Source organism: Triticum aestivum, chromosome 1D (genome assembly GCF_018294505.1).
Source record: "Triticum aestivum cultivar Chinese Spring chromosome 1D, IWGSC CS RefSeq v2.1, whole genome shotgun sequence".
Lineage (NCBI taxonomy): Eukaryota > Viridiplantae > Streptophyta > Magnoliopsida > Poales > Poaceae > Triticum > Triticum aestivum.
The window spans coordinates 470,531,781-470,547,613 of NC_057796.1; the positions used below are offsets into that span (position 1 = coordinate 470,531,781).

The window sequence follows — 15,833 nt, forward strand, 5'->3', positions numbered from 1 at the left end:
CACGCTCACGTCGGGCGAGCACTCCCTGAAGAGGCGAGAGGCCCGCGGGTACACGTGGAAGCCGGGCATCGGGTTGCAAGCCGACGCGCGGGGCGAGTCCGGCTGCACCATCCGAGGGAACACCGATGAGCCAGTGCTGGCCGCGGCGACGGCGGCGTTGAGGAGGCTGTGCTGGCTAGGGTTTATCCCTAGCATGTAGAGCGCCTCCCTCGTTGTCGCCGCGACGCGGGCGTTGGTGACCTCCTGCTGCGCGGCGGCGGCGACGGCTGCAGCCGCGACGGCTTCATCCTTCGCGTCCGCAGGGTGCCTCCGACCCTTCCTCTTGGCCGACTCCCTTGCCCGTTGTTCGGGCGTCAGCACCATCTTTGGCTTGGGCATGGCGACGGTCTTGCGCGGGGCACGAGGCTTGCCTTTGCCGGAGGGGGTGGTTGTCTTGCCGGACGAGGCGAGGGAGGCGAGGCCGGCGGCGCCGTCGAGGTCGTCGTTCATGGCGGGTGAGGGGCGGAAGCGCGCGCGGGCGGAGGGTTTTTAAGTGAAATGGGGAAAATGGTGGTGGCTGCCACCGACTAGCGGGCCCGGAGAGAGGAGTAGGCGCGCGCGTGTCCGTCTCATGTCCACACCGACGCAAATCCGGCTCAAAATTGGGTCAGGAATGGGTCGCCATGCGAAAGCCAAGCGGACGCGCGTCCGTTTGAGTCGACGCGTTGGACCACCTTTGTGTCCGTGCCGACCCAAACGGACGCCAGCGGACGAAATGGGTCGCCCCATTGGAGTTGCTCTAAACTGTAATGTAAAACAAGAAGCACACTGTAAACCGCATCGACACCAACACCAGAAATAAACTGCAAAGCCTTCTGCTGTTGCATAGCAACATTCATTATTATGTGACTGGTACAACAAACCAATGCTTTCAAACAAAGAAGCAGCGGTACGGTACGGTACAGACACAACCGCGACCTGCGCAGACATCTGTCACCTGCGAGATCGCGATAACTGAGATGGAACTCAACACAAAGACCGGCTACAAATAACTTAGGACACCTCATGCCCACATCGACTCTGATGCACCTCCTTCCTCGCTGGGGTGCCAAACCCTATCTATCTTCCATGGATGTCACATTCGGCAACTTGGTCTGGGGGCACCGACCTTTCGGAGTCTGCATTAGGGTCCAGGGGGCACCCGGGTAGCGGTAACATCGGCTCGCCTCTCAGTTATTGGTCTCTGAATAGGGTGGAGAGCAGCAGGTCTTGCACAAACATCGCTCTCACGCTGGCTTGCTCCCTTTCTTCCCTTGTGAGCGACGAGTCAATACTGCCAAGACAAAATCAAGCGGGTCACTGAATGAATTGTAAAGTTTCACTAAAGATTTCTAGCAAGTGATCGCCCAGAAAACCCACTCATTGCTTCATTAGTAAGCAAAGTGAAGGTTTGCAGCTACACATGCTCTCTGTCAAGTCAAACCAACGCTACTAATGTACTTATTTAGTGCAAGGCTGTCATCAGTTATCATCGACAATAAGCATTCGTTTATCTAGAACTAACGAGTTCAGTTTTCATGGTCAAAACAGATTTTTCCATGATCTGACTAAATTATGTATAAACAGATTTCTCGTGATCTGAACAGATTATATAAAAGATGTACTGAAAATAAACATCGCCACGGTGCATTAGAGGAATAGTTGGCATAAAGGCAGTTCCTCTGGCAACAGACCACTAGATCTATAAATATATAATAGGAGAGTAACAGGAAGAAGATGGTCGCGACAAAATCTATAATATTCACAGTATAAGCAAGTATTTACCTTGACCGCCACGGCCGAGCAGCTGTCTCTTTTAGCACTGGTACATCACTCTGAGCAGGAGTAGACAATTTTGATGTTTCCTCAGCATCTAATGTTGGGAAGCTAAGGCCAAATGATGACAGAAGAGGATCAGCTGAAATATTTGTGGCATTATTGTTGCTCGACCTATGTCCACCACCTCCCAGAAGCACCTGCAAATGGGCTTCACGTAGATCCCGGCTCAGCAGAGAGAGCGACTGGCTGCCTGGAACAGCAAATCTGCGCAACCTGCGGCGATTCTGCACATGGTCCAAAGTTAAAGAAGCTCATATGAGAGAGGGGAGCAGGGGATGAAGGAGGGGAGTTACCTTGAACAAGTACCCATGTTGCATGGTGATATGGTTAAGCATGTCTTTAGAAACCTTTTCGGAGCAGATAGGGCAAGGCTGAAACGAGGGAGGTAAACCATATAAGAATACTATAACAGCAAAAACATCACAAGTTTCAAAATTTCATATCTACTGTTAGACACGCACAAACCGATAACAAAAACAGGTCAATCAATTCTTTTCCAAGGAACAGGTGAAACTAATTGATATAAAAAAAATACTTTGTCTCTACTTTTAGACTTGCACAAACCGATAAAGAACAAGTCAATCTAATTTCTTTTCCAAGCAACAGGTGAAACTAATTGATGCCAAAAACAATACTTGGTCTATTTACTGATTTTACCAACAGGATAAGTTGCATTCTCTTCAATTTATTGACTTTACCACTGCACTGGGCAGGAAGAAGATCATGGTTCAATTCCCATCACTCTATGTTCCATAACTGCTATTTGCGTTCAAACTAAACTATTGCTCCTCATAATTCCTACTACGAGACACAGTTTATCAGCGTATATTGTTATTTTATCAAGCAATCATGGCATGAGTTTATGGCAGCAAACAAATGCCAAAAGCTACACTTTTTTTCTGTCGCCAGATTTCATGATCAATCTTTTCTACTCCAAGGACGCTGATCAAGGCCATCTAAAATCATTTGCCAGGCCAGAGCATTATGCAAACCATGATATTCTAGCATAGCAAACCATATTTCTACTTCCAATTCCCAAGAGACAAGGTAAAGAAAAGAAGAAGAGGACTCATTAGGTGGCGAGAGCATTATGCAAACCATATTTCTACTTCCAATTCCCAAGAGACAAGATAAAGAAAAGAAGAAGAGGACTCATTAGGTGGCGAGAGCATTATGCAAACCATGATATTCTAGCATAGCAAACCATATTTCTACTTCCAATTACCAAGAGACAAGATAAAGAAAAAAAGGAGAGGACTCATTTGGTCGTCCAGATCAAAGCCCCTCTGAACAAGAGGGCTCGTTCCTTGTTCCAGGCCACTCAAAGATAGAACTTCTGAAAAATTTCAAAATTTCATTTCTACTTTTAGACACGCAGAATCTGACAAACAACAGGTCAATCACTTTTCTTTTCCAAGGAACAGGTGAAATTGATTGAAGTAAAAAAAAAACACTTGATCTATATGCAGTACATTTAAAGCTGCATAGAACCACACCCTCATTTACTTGACTCTAACAAAACAGGGGATAAGTTGAGTTCTCCTCAATTTATTGATGTTACCAATTCTTCAAGAGTAATAAACTCCCTCTTCATTGCAACAATAATAACATGACTGTTCTACTTTGTTGTTCCTAACAGATAGAATGGTGTACACAGCAGAGTGTGCATTGACGGAGTGTTGCCAACATGAAGAGTAAATACACCGGGCAAAGAAGAGACCATGCTTCGGTTCCCATCACTCTCCACGCTAACCAATCTAGTTTTGACTAAAATGAGATGTTGACATGTGTAATTGAACATCTTTCAAGAAACTGATAACGGTCCCTTGAGTTCAAATTAAACAATTTCTCCTCATAATTCCTGCTCCTAGTCAGAGTTTATCAGGCCAATGTTTTCTTCTTGTCAAGAAATTATGGCATGAGTTACAGCAGCAACAAATGCCAAAAGCTCCACCTTTTTTATCTCCAGATTCATGACCAGCCTTTTCTACCGCACAAGGCCAAAGTTCCTAACCCCTTTTGCGCATCTAAAATCATTTGCCAGACCAGAGCATTATGACGATGATATTCTAGCAAAGCAAACCATATCTGTACTTCGAATTCCCAAGATGACAAGAGATGAAAAAAAGAGAAGACTCATTCGGTCGTCCAGGTCAACACCCCTCTGAACAAGAGCTCTTCTCATTCTCCAGGCCACTTAAAGCAGTATGAACTCCATCTTCTCTGAATCTCTAGTAATCCAAGCAGCCAGGTACAAACCGATAATATTCGCAAAAAAAAAAAGGTACAAACCGATAAACAACAGGACAATCTATTTTTTTCTCCTTCTAGACAGGCACAAACCGATAAACAACATGTCAAACTAACTTCTTCTCTGAGCAACAGGTGAAATTAGTTGATGTCAAAAACAACACCTGGTCTATTTACTGACTTTACCAACAGGGCAAGTTGCTTTCTCTTCAATTTATTGATTTTATCTCACATATGAATGTTGTTCTGCGTTGTTCCTAATAGAAAGAATCATAGAATGGTCTATACGGTGTGCATCGATGGAGAGCTGCTGACATGAAAAGTGTCTGCACTGCGCAGGGGAGAAGATCAAGGTTCCGTTCCCATCACTCTATGTTCCATGTTAGCCACTCTTGTTCTGAATAAAAGGAGATGTTGACATATGAAATGGAACATCTGTTCGCGAAACTGATAACTGTTAATCGCGTCCAAACTAAATTATTGGTCCTCATAATTTCTACTCCTAGCCACGGTTTATCAGCATATATAGTTTTGTCAAGCAATCATGGCATGATTTTACGACAGCAAACAAATGCCAAAAGCTACACTTTTTTCCCATCTCCAGATTTCATGATCAACCTTTTCTACTCCTAGAACACTGACCAAGGCCAAAAATCCTGCCCTTCTGCACCTCTAAAATCATTTGCCAGGCCAGAGCACTATGCAAACCATGTTATATTCTAGCAAAACAAACCATATTTGTTCTTCCAATTCGCAAGATACAAGAGATAAGAAGAAGGGGAGGAGGAGGAGGAGGACTCATTGGGTCGTCCAGGTCAACGGCCCTCTGAACAAGAGGGAGGGCTCTCGTTCTTGTTCCAGGCCACCCACTGAAAGGTATACTAGGGACTCCATGGATCTCTTCTCTAGATAACAATCCAAGCAGGAGGAGGAGGAGGTAAATCGGGACTGACCGCGGCGTGGGGCTCGAAGGGGTGGTCCTCCTCGAGGTGCGCGACGAGGGAGGCGACGTCGTGGTCCTCGTAGCAGTAGGGGCAGGCGAAGTCGGGCCTGCCCGCGTTCTCGTCGCCGTCCATGTCCAGCTCGTCCATCCCCGCCCGATCTGCGCACGCCCGCACGCAAGAACCGGCAAATCAATCAGCCAACCAAACCAATCAATCAATCAATCGATCGATCCCGGGGGGCACGGGCCGCGAGCAGGACGTACCGGCGTGGCCGAGCTGCGCCGCGTAGAATCGCTTGGCGGCGGCCAGGCGCGAGATCCAGTGCTCCGAGTCCATTCCGGCGGCTTAGATAGATAGATAGATAGATAGGTAGGTAGGTACGGCCTCTGGCCTGCGGCGGTCGTCCCTCCTCCGCCTGCCCTCTCCTCCCGCTGGATGGATGGAGCCGGGAGAGGAGACAGGGGAGGGAGGAGGAGGCGAGCCGGGAGCTTCTCTCTCGCGCGCGCGGTCGCTGTCCGCCTTATCGGGACGGGAGGTGGGGGAATGAGATGAGATGTGTAGGGGACAGGCAGAGAGGGGAGGGGAGGGGAGGAGGAGTGAGGGATAGAGCTTTTATTATTCGCCGTCCCCCACCGCGTCATCGGATCGTCGTCGTCGTCGTTTGCGTTTACCACCCGCGCACCGCCGTTAAAAATTATACATGGCGCGCGCGAGTTGGCACCCAGTGGCGACGCCCACGGTCGGTCCACCGTTTGCGTGTGCCGCGGCCGGTGGTGGGCCGTTCCGCCCGTGGAAGAAAGGACCTCCGGTCTCGTGCCGCCCCATGGTTCCGTAGCACGCGTGGCAGTGACGCTGCCTGCCTGCGGTCCAGCGGCGAACGGTCGAGGGGTTCCGTGTGGGTTGCGTGCGGGCCACCGGGGGAGGTCGGCGCGAGGCTGCGATCTGCGGCTCGTTCAATCATTTTTCTTTCTGATATTTTCCAAGCATAATTCATATATTCACACAATTTTCACTTTTTCTTTTTTTTGAAATTGATGAAATTGTGGCTGGCATAATTGAAAGTTGTGTGAAATATACGTGTATTGCTTAAGATGTTAAATACAACCTCCGTCCGGGATTAAAAGTCTCAAAGACAAATTCTCTAGGACCAAGGTACAGTGGGACTTGTGGCTGAATCGTTGGTTAGCTGTCCATTAATTCAATCTCTCTCCTACATGCAACCAATAACAAAGATGATCCTTCTCTAAAAAAAAAAAGCTTTGCTTTGTCCTAAGTCAGTTTGACCAAGTTTATGAAAAAAATATAATAATCATTTATAATAACAGGTATATCTAACGTGAAAATATTTTCAATGATGCATGATCCTAATGGTATTAATTTGATATTGTAGATAGTAAGAGTCTTTTTTATAGACTGATCAAAACTTTCAAAGTTTGATTCAAGGCAAAGCTAATACGAAGAGTAGTAAATAAAAATGAAGACAGTGCGTGTTAACGGATGACTTTGATGTCATGGTGTGACTATGACGTGTTGATTACTCGAAAGATATCGCGACGTGATCCAACTCCAACTCCAATAAAAAAATATCGCGACGTGACCGGGTAGGAGGACCCTTGGCGCGAGCACACGCACGGGGTGGGCTATGTGCGGTGACCGGTTCACAAGATTTTACACGTCTTCAGTCAAAGTTCGAAGCATACTGTACACGACAACGCGAATCAACCTGTGGTTGAGATGGTTAGGTGGACAATGGTATTCCCAACCCACCAGGGTTCAAATCCTGGTGCTCGCATTATTCCTGAATTTATTTCAGGATTTCCGGCGATGCGCTTTCAGTGGGAGGAGACGTTCCCGTCAACGACGAGGCGCCTATGATGGCTTCGTAAATCTCAAGATGATATGCCAGCTCAGTCTCTCGGAGGTGCTCATAGGGGTAGGGTGTACGTGTGTGCGTTCATAGGGGTGAGTGTATGCGCGTATATATGAGCGCTTGTGTCTGTACTGATGCTTAAAAAAAAAAACACACACACACACAGAGGCCTCGTCACAGTCACAGCATCTCCCCGCAGATGCCTCAACACACCATCTCCGGTCGCCGGTTCACGCCCGACCATCTGTCAGCCGCCGGGAGCTTATTTATTAGTTGCCGTCGAACCTCACCCGCACGTCGCCCCTCCTGGACGGCTTCCTGGGGACGGGCATGCCCTCGCCGCGGACCACCACCTCGCACCCCGGGCGGACCGCCGACCTGCTGACGGGCACCGTGAGGCCGCGCCCGTCGAGCGCCGTCAGGTGCATGGCGCGCCCGGCCAGGGGCGCCCTGCACGTCGCGACGAGGTCGTCGCTGTCCCGGGCGAACACCAGGTGCGGCTTCTCGTCGACGACGAAGACCACGTCGGCCGGGACCGTGTTGGGCCGCTCGTTCCCCCGCTCCGGGAAGGTGATCCTCGTGCCCTTCTTCCACCCCGGCTTCACCTCGATCGTCACGATGTCCTCTGCCGGGACCGTTCCCCTGCGTGCAGAGTGCAGTGCGGTCACCACGTACGGGTGGCATGGTAATGGCGTTCAACAAGAAGGATCTACATGCAGTGCAGGGGTCTGAAGCAGGGCTATGGAATGGAGGCGGCTCACCCGGTGCCACTGGCGTCGGCGTCGGCGACGAGCCTGGTGATCTTCATCCTCCTGGTTGTCCCCGCGTAAAGCTCTTCCATGGTGCACGGCAGCTTGTGCTCTATCGGCGCCGCCTTCACCGGCCTCTCGCCGCCGAGCACCGAGCCGAGTGCCGACGGGCTGGACCTGGGCGAGCCAAAGAGATCGTCGTCCTCGAATCCGGCGGAGTCGAACAGATCGAAGAAATCGTCCCCCAATAACGACACGCCGCCGCCTGCCCCCGGTTGCCGCGCTGCCCTCTCGCCGTGCCGCCGACCGCGCTGCATGTATCCCGCCGGATTGTTCTGCCGTCGAGGACAAAGAGCTCAAGTGAAGGAGAGAGTGAGAGCTGAGAAGCATGCCGTGTTTCTCTCCCTCTCTCTCTCACCGGCGCTCTTATCATTCCCGCCCGCCGCTCATCTCGCCGTCGTCGTTTATCCTCTCTCACCGGCATGCATGACACCAGTGGCGGAGCTTGGAAAAAAAAGTTGGGCGGGCCAAAGAGCACAATATTCTTCAAATTCTAAAGCATGTATACTATTTCAATAGATATAGTCACCACACACCTTCTGTTCAAATATGCTCTCCGCACACTATCTCTTTGTTCGGGTGGATATTGCCAAATTTGCAGGCCTAATCCTGGGTCTCGTTGCAAGAACTCAACACCTTGGAATGTTTTGAAAGATCCAGCGTCGCTGGCATTCATTGATAATAGCAGAAAGCAACGGAAACAACAAGGTGGTGAAGGTCCTAGGACCAGGAGATCTGAAGATCAAAAGAAAAAGAAAAACATCAACCCTAATGGCTGCAACAAAACACTCCATACAATCCACATTAGACAACGCAGCTCCGACTCCGAAGATGAACCACAAAGAAACGAGGCAAGGTTGGCGTCACGAGGGATCACCGAACGAGCCACCTGACGCGCGTCATCGTATACCAGCGGCCCCCACAAAGAAACGAGGCAAGGTTGGCGTCACAAAGAAACACCTTGGAATGTTATAGGTTCATTTACATGAAGACCTTCATCTTGGCTCTGTGTGGGTGTGGCTGTTCAATTTCAAGCATTGTCAAAGGTCGATCTGCCATTGGTGAAGGATCTTCCTCAACTCCAATCATGTCATCATCTCTTTTTCTTTTGAAAACCAAATCGATTTTTCGCTGACTGGCCTTGCCCATGGCTGCCTAGACCTCAACTTGTAACCTGTAAACACAATGGAATGAATTATTTATGCTACAGCAAGGCCAGTTGCTCAACTGTGGAAACAAAACTTGCCTACTAAATTAGAAACCATCTACTGTGGTCTGTGGACACTTGACACTAAACTAGTATGATCTTCAGTGAAATATTCAGCCAATTGGGAATTTTGGGGATGATTCAATTTCAATGAACGATGACCTATGTTCAGTTCAGGGGGATAAAATTGGGATGATTTGAATCGATTTACCTTCGCAACTTGTAAGGATTCAGAGAAGGATTTTCCCAGTTGGCAGTTCACTGCCTCGCCCTCGCACGGTCGCCGCCGTCGCCGGCTAACCTGCTCGCGGCTGCGTGGGCGCGTCCGTGCGTGGGTCGGCTAAGGAGTGGTGGTGCGGGTGGGGCGTTGGATGAAGGGAACTAGGGAAGGGAGGGACTGATGTGCGCCGCGCCCGTGGGCGGCGCCGGCCGGCGGCGGGCATCGTGGCAGCCGGCGGTTGCGCTAAGAGACGGCGGTCAGAGACGTGCGGCTGTGCGGGCAGATGCAGAGAGGCTGAGATGTGTGTATCGGTTGTGGGCTGCACCTGCGTACTGGTGGTGGGCTGGGCTGGTCGGCTGGCTTCATACATATATAAAAAAGTTTTGCTCCAGACCTGGGCGGGCCACGGCCCACTCGGCCTTGCGGAAGCTCCGCCAGTGCATGACACGTTGCGGCACATGGGCGGCGCGTGGACGCATGCATGCATGGGATACGTTGGCTCGCTTCTTTTTCTGGTTCGGCGGCACGAGTTTGTCCGGCATTGGCAGCCGTGTGCGGCATGGCGTGTTTGTATTCGTTGAGAGTGTGGGTCCACGGAAAGTGCCCGCCACCTTCTCTGATTTGTCCGCAGCCCTTCCCTTATCTTATGTTAAATTCATTCAAAAAAAAATTGGCACTGATATGCGCCAGTCGACCAGCCAAGGCTTCCGCCGGTCAATGGAGAGCCGTTCGATTCGCACGCGCCTAATCGTCGGATCTGGAGGTTTCGTCTTCCTGCCACCGCCCCACTCGCTCTCACGGCCTCGCTCCTCCTCAGTCGCCCGCACCCGCCATCGAAGCACGCGCGCTCGCAGGCCGCCCGCGCTCCTCCGGGGCCACCAACGCTTGTCCTTCGACAGGTCACCACTATCGCCAACAGCCATGGCCGCATCCGATGCAACACGGAGTTGACGCCGTTGCCAGCAAAAATCGTTGCCGGTCGTAGCAAAATCTCACACAAGTCGGAGAAAAAACAGTGACACCCGTCATCGGATTCGAGCAAAAGAATCACCACCGGTTCCATCAAATAAATTCACTGGTTGGCGGTCGCAGCTGTCCTCCACACGCCGTCGTAGATATGAAGAACCCACTGCTCGTCGTGATGCATCGTAGTAGCAAACCAAACTGTTGGTTCCAGCTAAAAGAATTGCTGGTTACAGGTAAAAGACTAAAAGAATTGCTGGTTACAGCAAAAAAGATCGCCGTTCCTTGGTGATAGAGGCGAGGGGCCCGATCTTTCGAGGAGACGATGGCTATCGTTTTTGGTGGAGTAGACTTTGGCGATCCGACTACAAACCAACTCCGATGGGTTATTGACCACGCCGGAGCACGATCAACCTGACCACGAAAGTCTATTTCCTGCAAGCAAACGAAGAATAAGCAAGAAACTGAAATTGCAATCTGGATATTGCAAATATAAGAGAAAAGCTTTATTAATGAAGGTGTAGTTCTGTGACATCTTGGTCTGTTCGTTGAACACAAACGAAGTACGCGAAGTTGCAGCTATGGCGAACTTTTAATCTAAACAAAACCTAAAGTCTAAACGACGCCCTAAGAGCTGTATATATGGAGAAAGAGGGGAGAATTTCGTGGCCCTTGGAGGAGAGGTTCGAAACCAACCCTAACTCTTGTTTCCCCACACATACGGACTCTAAAAATAGCCTATACTTAAGTATTTTGAAATTACATGGGCCTGGCCCAATAATAAGGTGACACAACACCTAGAATAGCCTCTGGACGAAATTTATGAAGTGTCATCTTGTATATTTGGTCCAAGGCTTTATGCACTCCTTGTGGTGGCTTCAAAGTCCTGAAATCATCACTTGTAACTCTGTTCTTGTTCCCCTTGCGCATGCCATCATCTCCATGCTTGGTCTTGCTTCAGTGTTCATCCATCTTATCCATGCCAGGCCCTTCATTTGTAAGCAAAACAAATGTATCCAATTTAGGCAGCATCATATTCTCATGAACATTAGAATCATTACCAAGAAACGAAAGTACCTGATAATTTAATTGGCGTGCAAGAGCTCTAGTAATTTGTCCAGTATATATAGCGGGTGTAATAATGGTATTGATGTCCTCATCACTCGGTCGTCGCAGCTTTTGAAGAAGCTGGTTCCAACATCAAGAGAGCCGGTTCCAGCAAAGTGTGCAGATCATAGTTACTACCGTCGAAGCTCTTCGGCATCCGCTGACTGGTTGCAGCTTCTACACTGACGAGTCACACATCGTCGCCATCGTAGCTAATGGGTGTTGCAGATGTAGCTCTCGCCATTGCCGGTTGAAGCTCTGGCCATGAAGGATTCCAGCCGTGCCTCTTCATGGTTGCAACAAAGACGCTTGCCAGCTCCACTCCGGCGTGCGGCCGGTTGTAGCTGCTCCACTAGCCGGTTGCAACACTCCCGGTTGTGGTAGTAACATCTTGGAGTTGTGGTTGCAGCTGCCGTGCCCCAGGTTGCAAGCAACACCATGTCCGTCTTTGCATGCTGGAAAACATGTGGTTGCCGATCTTGCCCCATGGCGAGCGGTGTCCTTTGACGCATCAGCGGGGTTCACCATGTGTGCAACGCCCCTCGCCCCTTCGCTGCTCTCATGGCGCGGTTGGCGGTGGCGAGAGAGATGCAATGCTGATTTTGGAGGAGAAAAAGGAAATGAGTGAATGGAGAGGGACGAGAACACATCTTGGAGTTGTGGTTGCAGCTGCCGTGCCCCATGTTGCAAGCAACACCATGTCCGTCTTTGCATGCTGGGAAACATGTGGTTGCCGATCTTGTCCCATGGCGAGCGGTGTCCTTTGACGCGTCAGCGGGGTTCACCATGTGTGCAGCGCCCCTCGCCCCTTCGCTGCTCTCATGGCGCGGTTGGCGGTGGCGAGAGAGATGCAATGCTGATTTTGGAGGAGAAAAAGGAAATGAGTGAATAGAGAGGGACGAGAACAAATACTACTACAGGGCAGCTTTCCGTATGAGCAGGATGAGTGAATGGAGAGGGACGAGAACAAATGCTACGGGCAGTTTTCTGTATGAGTAGGGTGGCGGCCGGGGCGCTAGCCGGGAAAAAGCCATGAAAGTTTCGATGGCAGTTAGACTCCCACCAACAGTCTTTAGCATATATAATAGGGCATCTTTGGGTTGGCTTCGAAATTCTTATTTTGACAGGTTCGATGGGATGTTTTCCGCACCGCTTAACAGAATTTACAAGTCAAAGTCGTTTACAAGTTTTATTCTTCCACGCCACTTAGAAAAGGGCAGTAAACTTCTCGTCCGGTACAACAGCAGCATATTTCGGAAGAACAAGAAAATCAGTCAGCTGACACTCACACCCAGACGAATCAATCACTAAACGAATTCCAGTCTGCAAGGTTTTACAAGCAATGTAATAACATCAGCCGGTAGCGTACAAATGTACACGCAGTTTTTTGGACAACCATGAAACCATTTTATTACCTCTACCGCATAACTAATCCAAACAGAAGCCAGGTACAACAAAAAATAGCTCGTCCAGCAGACCACATTCGATCACCAAAAGCTTACAAGAAATGCACTTCCAAGATTTACCTATCTATGCACTTCAAGTTCACATCGTCGTATACACTTTTCTCATCTAATCCACAGGGCCAACTCGATCATCGCCGATGCTCCAAAAGCAGGCAGCATCTCACATCCCCTGCATTCAGTTCAACAACACACACAGACCTGCTCTACTGCCCCAGGAGCCTCTTGACGCCGGACTTCTGGTCGGCGGTGAGCCTGGCGGGGAACTTGATGTCGAACTTGACCCGCAGGTTGCCCTTCCTGGACGGGTCCTTGGGGATCGGCATGCCCTCGCCGCGCACCACCTCCTCATACCCCGGGTGGATCACCGAGCTGATGGGCACCGTCAGGCTGCGCCCGTCCAGCGTCGTCAGGTGCACCGTGTACCCCGTCAGGGCCTCTGCCAGCGGTATCTTCTGCGTCGCCACCAGGTCGTTGCCGTCCCGGGTGTACACCGGGTGCGGCTTCTCGTCGATGATGAAGACCAGGTCCGCCGCGATCGTGTGGGGCTGCTCATTGCCCTTCTCCGGGAAGGTGATTTTGGTGCCCTTCTTCCACCCCGGCTTCACGTCGATCGTCAGGATCTCCTCCACCGGGATCGTCTTCCTGCACACAGTTAAGGAAGAACATGCTTTAGTATCTATGTTAGCAGACAAAATCACTTCCTTCTTCCTCTGAAACCATGCACCCAAAACTAACACTAAATAACTCAGAAGGACTGAACATGCTAAAAGTCCAAAGCTGGCTGAAGAATTACTAACAACTGTCCATGTCAACAACATATACTATGACCGAACTGTTAAATGGAACAAAAAAGGACATTGCACTGCAAAAAAATTGTAGTTTGAATAAATTAGGAACAGTGGCTGTGAACCAAGCAAATCTCAGGCATCATCTTCAAAGACAAGAGACTGGCTGACGGGGGCTTCCCTGCAATGTTTACTAAAGCAAATTTCTCAAGTTTAACCTATATATATAGTCCTACTTCGCTCCTAAATCCTGTTTAGCAATCACAAAATCATTTGCGGCTCTTGTTCTTTCAGAACACATGTACCCCACGATGAGACTGAATGCTAAATGATTCAGTGAGTCTGTACATGCCAAAAATCTAAAGTGGCTCAAGAATTCCTAATAACTACCCATTTAAAGAGCACATGGGTGAACTTTTAGATGGAACCAGAAAGGACATTGCACTGCTAACAATTGTATTGTAGTTTTAATAAACCAGGAACAGTGGCTGTGAATCAAGCAGATCTCAGGCATCATTTTCTGCAGACAAAGATTGGCTGCAAGTGGTTCATTGTAGTGTCTACTAAAACAAATCAGGCAGACCCAAGTGGTCAACTGCACATTTCTCAGGCTTATTAATCTTCTCAACACATGTATGCCTCACACTGACACTAAATAATTCTGAATGACTGAGCACGCTAGAATCTAAAAGCTGGCTTAATAATCCCCAAGAACTGGACTGTCCAAATCAACACTACTACAGCTGAAATGTTAGATGCAATCAAGAAAGGCATTGCAATTCCCAGGTTCAATCTGGGCCAACTAAGACAGTGTCCAATCTTAATCTAGGAATCGTAATGAGCAATAACCAATGACCATATATGCATAAATCAGAGGTAGGGGAGGAGAGGGCGCTCACCCGCTGGCATCGGCGATTTCCCTGGAGATCTTCATCTTCTTGGTGGTCCCCTTGTAGAGCTCCTCGAGGGAGCATGGCAGCTTCCTCTCGATGGGCGCCGCCTTGACCGGCGCGCCGCCGCCGAACATCCCGGGGTACCCTTGGCCGCCCCCGCCGAACGTCTGGGTGAAGGTATGGTCGCCGCCGCCGCCGAACATGGACGGCGAGAACCGGATGCCGCCGGACGGCATGCCGTGGCCTCCTCCCCCCATGCCCCCCATCCCGCCGAAGGGGCTGGAGGAGCCGAAGAACTCGGCGAAGATGTCCTCGGCGTTGCGCGGGTTGAAGCGGAACGCCGTGGGCCCGTCGGCCCCCGTGGAGAAGAAGGTGGCGCCCGCCGGCCCGCCCGCGCCGCCGCCGGCCCCCGGCGGCGGCACCTGGCCCTTGAGCCCCTCCTCGCCGTACTGGTCGTAGACCGCCCGCTTCTGCGAGTCGCTCAGCACCTGCGCGCAGCCACCGTGAGCATTGATTGCTGCGGCGAGATCGACGGACGGACGGAATCGAAAAAATCAAATCTTGAAGGAATGGGTTACCTCGTATGCCTCGGAGATCTGCTTGAACTTGCTCTCGGCCTCCTTCTTGTTGGTGGGGTTCTTGTCGGGGTGCCACTTCATGGCGAGCTTGCGGTAGGCCTTCTTGAGGTCGTCGTCGCTCGCCGCCTTGTCCACCCCCAGGATCTTGTAGTAGTCCAGCCCCATGGCCGTCGTCTCTTCTCTTCTCTGTCAATCGATCGAGATCGCTCGCGTCGCGTGGGAATCTGCTCTGCGCTCGTCTCTCTGGTGCTCGTCTGGAGGCCGGAGGAGGGAGAGAAAAGGGGGAGGGGAGAAGCGTCTGGAGAGGAGAGGGAAGGGTGTAGGTGGGATTGGAAAGAGGGGATGGGTGTGGAAGGTTCCAGAAGCTGCGCGAGGGCGCGCGGGCTCTCCCGACCGGCCGCCACGGGAGACCGCACGGGCTCACGTGCGCTGCGCTGCGCTGGTCGTCGTGGGCCGGAATTAACCGCTGCAAGCAGCTGGCCCGTTGATCAGGGCCTCGCACCTCCGTGCTCGGCCCAGTGCGTCTCCCGGGCGCTTGCTATTTTGCCCGAAATTATCTGTATTCTGCCGATTTTGAACGTTTAATAAAGAGTACAGATTAGATCAAAAAAAAAGTTATCTGGATTTTCATCACGTAAAGTTTATCATGTAATCTTTCCGTTTCAAAATAGATGACTCAACTTTGTATTGTATTAGTACAAAGTTGAGTCATCTATTTTAAAACGGAGGGAGTATAGAGCAACAACATATTAAATCATAATAGAAACATCTTTTCAGTGTACAGTACTATTTTTGTTCACACACTAATTACCATCATGTCTGGTGGATCCAGGTCAGCTAGCCCCGCAGTGGTTGCTTCAGTGGGTTTTGACCGACTCAGTCCT

At 50.4% G+C, this 15,833-nt stretch overlaps 3 protein-coding genes across 3 annotated transcripts; all 3 read right to left on the reverse strand.

The window, feature by feature from the left end:
* Positions 1 to 838: 838 nt before the first annotated feature.
* Positions 839 to 5,637, reverse strand: LOC123183082 (protein DEHYDRATION-INDUCED 19). Its single transcript, XM_044595817.1, has 5 exons — positions 5,315 to 5,637; positions 5,061 to 5,209; positions 2,151 to 2,228; positions 1,804 to 2,081; positions 839 to 1,312 (listed from the first exon to the last, which is right to left on the reverse strand). The coding sequence occupies exons 1-5, from the start codon at positions 5,385 to 5,387 to the stop codon at positions 1,213 to 1,215; spliced, it is 678 nt and encodes a 225-aa protein (XP_044451752.1). The 5' UTR covers positions 5,388 to 5,637; the 3' UTR covers positions 839 to 1,212.
* A 1,553-nt stretch (positions 5,638 to 7,190) lies between these two features.
* On the reverse strand, positions 7,191 to 7,987 carry LOC123160926 (dnaJ homolog subfamily B member 4-like). The gene is made up of 2 exons (XM_044578780.1): positions 7,683 to 7,987; positions 7,191 to 7,563 (listed from the first exon to the last, which is right to left on the reverse strand). The coding sequence occupies exons 1-2, from the start codon at positions 7,985 to 7,987 to the stop codon at positions 7,191 to 7,193; spliced, it is 678 nt and encodes a 225-aa protein (XP_044434715.1).
* Positions 7,988 to 12,506: 4,519 nt separating this feature from the next.
* LOC123183083 (dnaJ homolog subfamily B member 4) lies at positions 12,507 to 15,290 on the reverse strand. The gene is made up of 3 exons (XM_044595818.1): positions 14,950 to 15,290; positions 14,378 to 14,859; positions 12,507 to 13,335 (listed from the first exon to the last, which is right to left on the reverse strand). Exons 1-3 carry the CDS (start codon positions 15,112 to 15,114, stop codon positions 12,897 to 12,899), a joined length of 1,086 nt encoding a protein of 361 aa, XP_044451753.1. The 5' UTR covers positions 15,115 to 15,290; the 3' UTR covers positions 12,507 to 12,896.
* Positions 15,291 to 15,833: the final 543 nt, after the last annotated feature.